The following is a 12,579-nucleotide window of genomic DNA, read 5'->3' as shown; positions in this document are numbered from 1 at the left end:
GAGTCTAGGTAAATTAGTCTCCGCTACCTTCCTAGATTTATCCAAGGCATTCGACACAGTCTCACATAATAAACTACTGTCATGTCTCTCTGACCTCAACCTTAACAACCCCACCCTACTCTGGTTTTAAAGCTATTTAGATAACCGCCAACAATCCGTATAATGGCATAATTCTCTATCCCCCACTCCCAACCTCCTTAGGTGTGCCACAAGGATCTATCCTAGGATCCCTTCCTTTTAATATCTTCACATACCAACTCCACTCCACTACCTCTAAAGCCAGCATAGTCCAATACGCTGACGACACAACTCTCATATGCTGTGCACCCAACATCCAAGTTCTCCAACAAAAAGCCCAAGAAGCCTTCTCTGAAATAAGCTGGCTTAACAACTCACATCTCATACTATATCCCAAGAAAACACGACTAATGCTATTCCACTCTACTAAACTGACAACCTTACCTTCTCTGTACTCTCCGCCAACAAAACCAAAAATCACCCCAGTTGCTGAGGCTAAACTCCTAGGAGTTACCATTGACCAGCAACTCAAATTTTCTAAGCACATATCAACAAATCACTAAAGTCCACAAAAAACTAGGTTCCCTCTATCGCTGTAAAAGTCATCTAACCACTGAATCTCGAATTGCAATAGCCAGGACCTACCTCTTATCTACTCTACTTGATGCATCCCTAAGTCTAACTAATCTTTACAAAACTGACCTTAATAAACTTTCCATCTGTTACAACAAAATTGCTAGATTCGTTACCAGTGCCAAATCACGATAACACCACTGCCTTTCCCTACAAGCTATGCACTGGCTTGAATTTCCAAACCTGTTAAGGTACCATCAGCTCAGCCTAGCTCATCTAATTCTGTACTATCCCGAGAAAGCCCTTGACCTGACTGGTATGTTGAACTTCTAAAATTCAAATAGACAACTTCGGTCCTCCAACAAACCCTTAATCGAAATCATCACATGCAAAAACAAATCCGGGGAATCACTATTTGCCCATGAAATAGCAAAAATATGGAACAACCTAACCTCAGACTACACAACTCCACACCCTCCTTCAAAAGCCTACTTAAAAATGTGCCTCTTCACCAAGCATCTTTGCAACTGTAATTGACCTCCTGAAGCCTCATCCACTCACTGTTTCTACACCCCATTTGTCCTGGACAACACAAACAACACACACTAACTGTACCTATCCATATGAGAGCAGTATCCTATATGTGTATATGTGTGTGTGTGTGTGTGTATAGATATAGATATGTATGTGTGTGTGTGTATGTATGTATATATATATATATATGTGTGTGTGTGTGTGTGTGTGTGTGTGTGTGTGTGTGTGTGTGTGTGTGTGTGTATATATATATATATATATATATATATATATATATATATACATATATAAGATATATATATATATATATAGATATATATATATATATATATATATAGATATGGTTCCCCTTTATATTCTCGAAATACTGAAATCTCGAATTTCAGTATCCCGAGACCATAAAGGCGAATATTTAAAATAGCAAACGTGCATAATCGCGAATTCGAATATCTCAAATTCGCGGTTATGGCTTTACGCTGAATAACGTCTGGTGTTTTGTGTAGATTTAGGTGCAATTTAAGGTAAGTGAGTGTTTTGTAAGGGTTGTGGGTGAGAGTTTGAATGTATGTGAGTTTGTTTGTAAGTTGTACATGTGAGTTTGGGTTGGCAGGTGAAAGTATATATGTGTAGGTGTTTGTATATGTGTGATTGTGTGTGTGTGTGTGTGTGTGTGTGTGTGTGTGTGTGTGTGTGTGTGTGTGTGTGTGTGTGAGGGACTGTGGAATGTTTGGGTGTGAGTTGGCTGTCTGTGCGATCTCAGAGTTAGTATATATAAGTGGGGGGGTGCATGGGGGCTTGCCCCCCTGATTATATGTAGTGTAGGTGTGTTGATTTGTGTTTTTGTGTTTGTGTATGTAGTGTGGGTAGGATAGTGTATGTGGTGTGTATATGTTCACTATTTTGTGTTTCGGGATTTTGAACATTCGCCTTTATGGTTTTGAGATGCTGAAATTAGAGATTTCAGTATTTTGAGATTATAAAGGGGAGCCGTGCGTGCATGTGTGTGTGGGTGTGTGTGTGTGTGTGTGTATGTATGTGTATATATATATATATATGTGTGTGTGTGTGTGTGTGTAATATGCATACTCTTACATGTATAGTTGCTTGAATGTTTATATGGAAACGTAAACATTTATATACTCTTATTCAATTGTGAAATATCTTGCCATGCTCTACCATGTTCTTATCTACTCAATGTATATTTTGTACACTTGTATTTTTAACCAAAAAGGGTAATATCTTCTTATTGTATACAAACTGCTGTAAAGTCTACAATCTGTATGCTACCACTCTGTAATGTCTCTCTTGTAAATTTTTCTTCTCTTTAAAAACTTATGGAGTTTTTTTCCCTAGACTCTGCTGAAAAAGGACACTTGTTGTCCAGTTGGACTATCCTGGCAAACAAATGTTAAATAATAATAATAAAATAAAAGAGTGCTTAAAAATGTATAATAATACACCCTACGCTGATGTGACCATGAAACAGTGGCAGACCACTTTGCAATTAAGCTATGATAAAGGACAACTTATTATTCCAGGGATAAAAATGCAACGGGGGATATTCCAGGGTTGACTGTCCATCACAGCTGCTATTCTGGCTTGCCCTTAATCCATTATGCTGTCTATTTAACAGCTTTAGGTCATGGCTATAATTTGGCTTCTAGAAAACAACAAAATGCGAAGACCTCATCTTCTGTTTGTCAATGATTTGAAACTGTATATCTCATCAGATGAGGAACTGAAAGCACAGCTGCAAGTTGTCAGAACTTTTTCAGTTGATATAAGAATGTCAGTTGGTCTTGATAAATGTGCAAAAACAACCTTTAAAGAAGGAAAACTGCAGCACCAAGAAAACATCGGTTTGGGACGAGAATGTGATATAAAAACTTGAGCAAGCGGGAGTGTATAAATATTTGCGAATTGATGAAGAATCAACAAGAAAACATGAACAAATGCGAATAAAACTTAGCAAGGAGTACTTCAGAAGACTTAAATTAATCCTGAAAATAGCTTTGACTTCTAAGAACAAAATCCAAGATATAAACCAATTTGCTCTTCCTGTCCTAACTTACAGTTTTGGGGGTGATTGGCCCCAAAACATGCTGGATAGATTAGATAGGAGAACAAGTAGGATGCTTCATGCTCACCAAATGATTTTTAAAAATCAATGCATACCAAGATTATATATTCCTCGTTCTGAAGGAGGGATGGGCCTCCTTGAAATTGATTACATGTATAGATCTGCAATCGTGGGACTCCATACATCTGCTGACGACACAAGGCCCAAACGTAGTGAAGATTTTGAAACATGAGAATAAATCTAAGATGACTTCCCTGCTTAGGCTAGCAGAAGCATATTGGCGTCAAGCAGGAATGGAAATCAAACCACAAGTAGATAATAAGTTAGGCGGCAACTGAACGTGCCAAAAAACAAAAGAAAGAATATAAGGTGAAGGATCAGATGAGAAAACAAGAAATGTGGAAAAAGCATAAATACAGTTGCAAGTATAGAAAATTTCTGGAAGAACCTCATGTTGATCAGGAACGAATGCAGGAATCGTTAAGGAGAAGTGAATTTAAACCAAGAGATGAAAGGTTAATATTGGTGGCCCAAGATACTGGGCTACGTACACGTTAGTTTACAAAGTCCATTGAATATGTGGGAGAAATAGACAAATGTAGGTTTTGTAAAACAGAATTGGAAACCGTTGCACATCTCGTTGCTGGTTGTGACATACTAATGGCAGAAGGACTGTATACTGAAAGGTATAATAATGTGGCGAGACTGTTGCACTGGGGATTGTGCAAACATGATGGTATTGAAGTGGTTAAATACTGGCAATACGAGCCACAAAGCATCATAGAAAATGATGGTCTCCATCACATGGGATCATCCATTACCAACAGTTCAAAAGATCGATGCTAGAAAACTAAAATGAACCCCAAAGTGCAGTAAATAATGAAGTTAAAACTCAAGCCAAACAGTCAACACTTACAATCAGGCTGAAGTGCAGAAAACAATTGCAGTTAAAAATAGATGAGTGCAAATTCTACAAACAATGAGCATATACAGAAGCAGCACTAACAGAGTTCAACAAAAAGTACAATCTAACAATGTTGAGTAATAACAAGCTAAACTGCAAAGTAGCACTGTAAGATACTTAACAGTGGATCAGTTGGGATTCAGTAGAAAGCCTCAGCAGTCAATGGAGTGGCCACCCAGTGTTTGTGAGATCTTGCACTGATGATTCAATGTAGAGATATAGTGGTCCAGGAAAAGAAGACAAAAGTAGCATTGATCATTGAAATTGCCACACCCAGTGACTACAGTGTCCTGCATACTGAGAGAGACAAAGTCATAAAATATCAGGATTTGCAAGCAGAAATGATAGAAATGTGGAAGAAAGATACCTAGATATTTCCAGTAGTAGTAGGAGCAATGAGTCTTATAAAAAAATAGTCTACAGTCCTATTTAAATATGCTACCAATACATGTAACTCCGTACAAATTGCAGGAGTCATTATTGCTGGGCACCTTGCGGGTGCTGAAAAGAGCACATGTGAGAGTGTTCAATCTCGCCTTTGTTCTTACACATGGGTTCGGAGCCGATCCTCGGCTCCGTGCCGGCCGACTGCAAGCTCTGCATCGAGAAAAAACTCGAGGACATCTAATACCCACAATCCCCCTCTGCCTTTACCTCAGATCTAGTTTGCCGCTGCTGCATACGCATCGTTGGAGACTAGCTCGAGGCTGTACAGATAAGATTTTTATCTATTCTGTTTAAATTTCAGAGAATTTTATCTAGTTACTTAAAGTATAAGAGTAGGTGTGTGAGTCATTAGGAATTCTCGATACTTAGAATAGTTAACTTAGTTAACTTTCGAGTTTAGAGTTTTTCGGGGCCTACCCCTTCTTGGACTTGTGACTAGAATCTTGTTATAGTCTTGCCTTTAGGCAGTTCACGGATTTGACATTCTTGACTAAAAACTTGTGGTAGACTTGTTTTAGCTATTATCAAACAGACTCTTATTACCGGATTTGACACTATTACTGGATTGGACTTTTACTGGACTGGACTGTCTTTTTCATTTCTCAATATGTCTGAAAAGATGAAATCTGGCTTTAAACGTTGTCAGTGTGGCCAAAAAATGTCGGTCACAGACAACCACAGTTCCTGTGTCTACTGTCTTGGCCCTCTCCACTTACAAGAGGACTGCTCTATTTGTCACTCTTTTAGTGGGAGGGTCATGACAGATAGGCGCAGGAAACTGATGGATAGAGGATTGCTGAAACCCTCTTTCCAGGAGGCTCTGGATGCTTCAGACCAGGCATCCAAGTCTTCGAAGGGGTCGAAGGCGTCGGAGCCAAAGTCATCGGCTCCGAGCTCTTCGAGTCTAGTTAGATCACCGGTTCCACAGACTTCGGGCCGAGTGTTCAACTGTTGGCAGTTCCCGAGCCTCGAGTCTTGGAACCGTGACGGAGCTCCTCCACCGACTCTGCTGAGGTCGGCCCGTCTTCGATCCCTTCGACTCGTTCTTCTAGAGCCCTTTCCGACACCGACGCGGACCGTGTGGTGCAGAAACTTATGGAGCATACGGCCCTGTCCAAGCTTATTTCGGTCTCCTCTCAGTTGATGTCGAGACTTGAAGGCCTGCCACTATCTCCATCTGTTCCTCCTTCGAGACCTGTTCAGTCTTCGGAGCCGGAAGAAGCTGACCTGATGATTGTGGAGCCTCGTGCCAGAACCGCCTTTTTCTCGGTCGGCACCGCTTACCTCGACTCCATCTGATCCGTACCGGAGTCTCGGGCCGAAGATCTGTCCTTGGTTCGGGACCGAGTCGGACCGATGTTTCGTTCCGACTCTCCCTCGGGCCACGGCATGGATCGATTCGGTTCCGTCCTCGGGTCGGTGCCTTCGCTCCTGTTTCGGGATTCTTCCCATTTCTTCGAACCGGAGATACCTCGACTCGGGACCCGGGGCCTTCGACCATGAGGAAGGTGTTGTCTACCCAGACAACCACATCAGCAGGTACAGCTTCCTCCCGCAAAGGACCGTTATCTTCCTCTGCACCCACGGCCACGCCCAAGCGCCGGGCACCAGTGTCTCAGCCACCCCTGGAGGGTGCCCTCTTCCTCGGAGGCTTCTTCGGATGCTCCCCACGAAGAAGTCCCTAGGAAAAGACTGTGTAAGAGGAGACACTTGGATTCTCCACAAGAATCCTTGACATCTGATACTGACTTAGATGAGTCAGAAGGGTCCCCTAAGTCACCTTCAGAGGATGTCTCTTTTTCTGACATCTTGGAGATCCTTAAACAGAGAGGTGACTGGCAAGCCCTTCCCCCTTCTGAGGATGAGTCAGTTTTGCTGAAGGCATTTGGTGCCCGTCCTTCCTCCTCCTGGGTCACTCCGCCCTTTGATGAGTTAATGGAATTAATTGCTCGAAGGGCGTGGGAGACTCCTGACACGGTGGAACCAGTCCCTAGGAAGCCAAATAAGTACATCACGGCACCACAGGACAAAGCTTACCTAAGTACATCACGGCACCACAGGACAAAGCTTACCTTACCAAAGGAGTTCCAGTAGACGCCATGGTGGTGGCAGCGGCCACGAAAAAGGAGATGTCGGAGTCTTCCTCATCTGTCCATCCGCCTAACAAAGATTCTAGGACCATGGACAGATACGGGAAGCGCATTTTCAGTTCAGCGGCTTTCTATGCTCCCTGAACTTTTTGACTCATTTTACACGCTTACAGAGGGATCTAGTCAAAGAGTTGGGAGATACCCTCCAGGGTGCTACAGATGCCGCTGTCTCAGAGAAAGTTACAGCGCATCTCAACACCCTTACGTCCATTGTGAACTCGCCCATGAGGCTAATATCCTATGCAGCCAAGGATCGAGTAGGGCAGCGGCTTCAGCGATTGCTCTTCGTAGGCAATCCTGGATGCGCTTATGTTCGTTTGCGGAAGCCTTCAAGTCTTCCTTTACTAACGCCCCATTTGATGGAGCCACACTTTTTGGCCCTAAAGTAAAGGAGACCCTTACCCGGTGTGAACAGGAGGGAAAGACTCTGTCTGCTGTCGGAGTCCGTTTTTCCACCCTTCCAGACCGCACCCCAAAGGGCAACGTGGTGGGAAAATGTGGTTTCAAAACCCCAAGGATCTTTTCCAAACACACAGGGTGATGCCCCTCTAGAGGCAGAGGGGGCAGAGGTGGAAGACGCCGCCCTGGCGGCAGAGGGGTCCGCAAAACCAAGGTGACAGGGATAACCTCCTGGCAAACCTTTTCAGCACTCCTGAGAGGAGGCCCGACTGTCCTGCTCTGGAGGCAGTCGGGTCGCTAGCTTTATACCCTCAGGCCTGGCAAAACCTTTCTTCAGACAATTGGGTAAAAGCATTGTTACCAGAGGTTACAAAATCCCGCTTCTATCCACCCCCATTCCAAAGAGAAAACTCCCAGATGTACCACCCCATCTGCGAGACCCAGCAGCTACAGAAATTTCAAAGCTGCTAGAAAAAAGAGTCATCCAACCAGTCCCAGCGGACCAAATAGGATTCGAACTTACTCAAGGTTCTTTTAGTTCCAAAGAAAACAGGGGACTGGAGGCCAATTCTGGACCTAAGTCATCTCAACGCTTTGTCAAGAAGGAAAAGTTCCGAATGGTCACGCTTCAATCGATCCTTCCATTCTTACGGAAGGACGACTGGATGTGCTCAATAGATCTGAAGGACGATACTACCACATCAAAATGGCCAGGGCGTCCAGAGATCACTTGCGCCCGGCTGGGAGCCAGTCACTATCAGTTTCGAGCCCTGCCCTTTGGCCTGACCACAGCCCCCAGGGTCTTCACCAAATGCATGGCAGTGGTAGCGTCTCATCTGAGGCGCCTAGGATTCCAGGTGTTTCCGTATCTGGACGACTGGCTCCTGTCTGCCACCACCAGGCGTCAACTGATACAAGCCAGGGATTACTCCCTACAACTTTGTACACACCTTGGCATTTCAGTAAATTTCGAGAAATCTTTGCTACAGCCATCACAGCATATCTTATTCATAGGAGCGGAATTAGATACGCGCCAGTTAGTTCTAAAACTTCCGACAGAAAGAATAGTAGCACTTCAATTCAACATTTCCCTTCTGCTGTCGTCCAGAAAGTCCCCAGCAAAAATTGTTCTGAAAGTTTTGGGTCTCATGGCAGCTTCTCTCATAGCAATACCATTGGGAAGACTGCACATGAGAGTGCTACAATGGCTTCTATTTGCACAATGGTCATTCCAACAACTTCCACTGACTCACGAAATATTGATAACGAAAACATGCAAATCACACCTAAGGTGGTGGTTACAGACTTGCAACCTATCTCGCGGAAGACCATTTGTGCTACCCACACCGTCAGCAACGATAACCACGGACGCTTCCCTGATAGGGTGGGGGGGCATCTTTCAGGGACAGATAGTCCAAGGCGAATGGACCAATCTGGAGTACAATCTGCACATCAATGTTCTGGAGTTGAGGGCAGTGTTTTTGGCGTTGCAACACTTTGCTCCCCTTCTTCCTCCAGGGACCATTGCAGTTCAGACAGACAACATGTCCGTAGTCTGGTACATAAACAAGCAAGGGGGAACCAGGTCTTACCAACTATGCAGAGAGGCCATGAGAATTTGGCAATGGGCAGAGTCCACCGGTCGCTTTCTGATCGCAACGCACATCCCGGGGTCATCCAACGTCATAGCCGACAGGCTGAGCAGAACAATACTATTGCCTCACGAGTGGTCCCTCAAACAATCAGTTGCAGGAAGGATTTTTCGCAAATGGGGCCAGCCTACCTGCGATCTGTTTGCGTCTCCAATGAACGCCAAATGCAGGAGCTACTTTGCCCTATTACCCCCTCCAGGGGAAGTCCCCAGGGACGCGCTGGTGCACAATTGGCCCCCGGGTCTCCTATATGCTTTTCCTCCATTTCCCCTGATTGCAAAGTTTCTACAGAAAGCAAACAACCTTCAGAGGACTATAATTCTCATTGCTCCGTTCTGGCCTCGTCAAATTTGGTTCCCCTTTCTATTGCATCACCGCATTCGGGGACCTTGGATGCTGGACCCAGAGCCAGATCTACTGACTCACTGGTCAGGAGTTCCTCACCCATCCCTGAATCTCTCCATCTAGCAGCTTGGCTGCTCCGCTTCCCTTTTTAGCCAGGTCAATTCCCCTTACATCGGCGGTTCAGGATATTTTGGTAGCTTCTCATAAAGTTTCCACTACAAAGACTTACACCAGTAAATGGAAACGCTTTTGTTTTCTGGAGTCACATCAGTTGGACCCTGTTACAGCTCCATTAAACAAGGTTTTAGAATTCTTGACTGAATTATTTCATGAAGGAGCTTCCCCGGCTACTTTAAGAGTACAGTTAGCTGCCATTTCTAACTATCATATAGAAGAATGTGGTGCGCCTATTATGGCTCACAGACTTTGTAAAGCCTTTTAAAAGGTTCCTTTCATATCAGACCATCAGTCAGAAGTCCGACATCACCGTGGAATTTAAATTTGTTGCTTTCTAAATTGATGTTGCCACCCTTTGAACCAGCTTCAAGTTGCACGTTGAAATTTTTGTCATGGAAAACATTATTTCTAGTGGCCATTACATCTGCTAGACGAAAGTGTCTGAGCTTCAGGCCCTTTCGGTCAAACATCCTTATTTAATATTTCATTCTGACAGAGTATCCCTACGCACTAATCCATCCTTTCTTCCCAAAGTTTGTTCTTCTAGTAATATCAATCAGTCCATTGAATTACCCACCTTCTTTAAAACCACTCTAATAAATTGGAGTATATGTTGCACAAACTGGACGTCCATAGACAACTCAGATTTTATTTGGATAGAACAAAAGATCACAGGAAATCTGATCAACTATTTGTAGCTTTTGCTGACAGCAGAAAGGGTCTTGCAGTTACTTAAACGAACTCTTTCTAAATGGCTAACTGACTGTATCACATATGTTTATGAAGCCTCTGACCAAACTTTATCTGCAAAACCCAGAGGACATTCTACCAGATCAGTGTCTACATCTTTGGCTCACGCAGCTCGCTACCTTTAGACACTATTTGTGCGGCTGCTACTTGGGCTAAACCACATACATTTATCTCTCATTACAAAGTGGACAGGGTTTCTAGGGATAGGGCAACCTTTGGTTCCACTGTGCTCAAGAACGTTCTCCCTTGAGTTCCTCAGGATCATGGAGCTAGGACGCTACCCATGTAGAACAAAGGCGAGATTGAACACTCTCACATAAAGAAGTTATGTCCTTACCATAACGCTCCATGTGGAGTGTTCATCTCGCTTTGTTATTACACTCCCACCCTTCCCACCCTTAGGAAGAACGTTCGATTTGGTGCCTGGTCTGGAGTTTTCTCCTTCTGCTGTTGCAGTAGTACTGTTACTATCATACTCTGGGTATGTTTGTATATATGTATTTTTATGTATATAGTGGCATGTGTGCGTGCTTATGTCTGGTTTGCTTGCAAACTAGATCTGAGGTAAAGGCAGAGGGGGATTGTGGGTATTAGATGTCCTCGAGTTTTTTCTCGATGCAGAGCTTGCAGTCGGCCGGCACGGAGCCGAGGATCGGCTCCGAACCCATGTGTAATAACCAAGGCGAGATGAACACTCCACATGGAACGTTATGGTAAGGACATAACTTCTTTTTTTGGCTGACATCAAAGAGTAAAAACCATACTAATTTCATGAACTTTGTTCGTACTTTGACTTAGGAATGGGGCCCATTCCCATCATGGTATTAGAAAACCAAAAGATCTGGAGAAATTAAAAAGAGAGAGAAAATATGTGTATATATAATATATATATATATATATATATATATATATATATATATATATATATATATATATATATGTGTGTGTGTGTGTGTGTGTGTGTGTATATGTGTGTATGTATATATATATAATATATATATATATATATATATATATATATATGTGTGTGTGTGTGTGTGTGTGTGTGTATGTACACACACACAAATGTGAAAGGTATATGCAGTTCTTTAGTCCCCAAGTCTGCTTATGCAATTTTTCACCTCCTTACCACTCTAGTGATTGTTGCGTGGGATTTAGGACAGCTAGTAATCCATGAAAGAGGGTCTTACCTTATCAATTGACCTGTGAGAGTATCCTGTATCTCTAGGATGAGTGCCTTCTCAAGCAGATATACACTTTTATATTACTTAATAATGCAAGTGTTGCATTTTCATTGTTGTTTTTTGTTTTGCAGAATGGTGCTTAAGGTAGTGTATTGGGATGATTTAACATATGGCAGATGTGCAAGCTTTTGTAGCCATCAAATTGCACCACAGTTTGGGTTGTTACTGAAGCACAAACATCCTTGAAATCAGATTTCCTAGGAAAAATGCTGAATTGTGATTAGTGGAGATGTGGACAACCAAGAATCCATCAACGAGGGACTTATTGCAAGTAAATGACACACATCTTCTTGTACACATTTTCTGAGAATGGAACCACTAAATCTCTCATGAATTCCCTGTGTCACTCTGCATGTTTTGCACACACGTGACACCTACAGTGATAGTCATTGCCACAGAAAAGGGCATTTGAGTTTTGTACATTTTGTAATAGCAAACAGTTAAGGCTAAAAAGGAAGATTGGAAGTAATGAAAGACCAGAAATTTTGACTAGAATTCTGCTGTATGTTTTTAAAGTGATTTTTTTCATCATTGGAATTAGAATTTTATTTTGTATCTTGCAGTTTTACATTGACCCAGCAAAGTTGCTGCCTCTTCAGAGGTTCCTGCCAAGACCACCAGGGGAGAAAGGACCACCAAGAGGTGGTGGAAGAGGTGGCAGAGGAAGAGGAGGTGGTGGCCGTGGAGGAAGAGGTGGTGGTAGAGGAGGCTTTGGTGGAGGTACTGTATCATGATAATGCATGCAGGGAGGAGAGTTATTCCTTTATATCAGTACATCTTAACAATTTCTGTGACCAGAAGCCAAATCTGATCTGATTAATTTTTACACTTGTTAACTAGTGAGAGATTGAAATGTTGTACCATAGCTGCTGTTAAAACACAATTCATAGCTGATAACTTCTGTCTGGTTAGTAGTGAATTTCCTCTTTTTGAATAGGTACTCTGGTTTCTTTGCAGTTTTAAAAGAAAACATCATCAGCAAGATAGTATGACAGAGTTGTTAACTATGGTTATGTTTTGTATATATTTAACATATTATAGTTCAGACAGTTTTGTTTTAAATTTTGTTATGAAATAAATAGTACAACATTGGGTTATTGAAGTGTTAGCCTTCATTTAATGGTCACTGATGAGCAGCTCTGAAATATTATTGCAAGCCCTGCACATTTGTTAACGATCAGTGACTGTGAATCAAAGAACCTAGGCAATAAAAATATATTTTTAAGGCTGGTTATAATAGTACTGT

The 12,579-nt window shown here is 42.7% G+C and overlaps 1 protein-coding gene across 1 annotated transcript in view; it reads left to right on the top strand.

Moving 5' to 3' along the window:
- The window catches only part of GAR1 (GAR1 ribonucleoprotein), a 183,347-nt gene extending 171,280 nt beyond the window's left edge, over nt 1-12,067 (top strand). Inside the window, exon 6 of the mRNA XM_044063445.1 lies at nt 11,897-12,067. Coding sequence (XP_043919380.1) covers nt 11,897-12,067 — 171 coding nt within the window. The remainder of the gene's footprint in view (nt 1-11,896) is intronic.
- Nucleotides 12,068-12,579: the final 512 nt, after the last annotated feature.

Source organism: Protopterus annectens, chromosome 2.part1, assembly GCF_019279795.1.
Source record: "Protopterus annectens isolate FY-2018-M chromosome 2.part1, PAN1.0, whole genome shotgun sequence".
Taxonomy (NCBI): Eukaryota; Metazoa; Chordata; order Ceratodontiformes; family Protopteridae; genus Protopterus; species Protopterus annectens.
The sequence above is the reverse complement of the archived record's forward strand: the minus strand, read 5'-3'. Positions and strand labels throughout refer to the sequence as shown.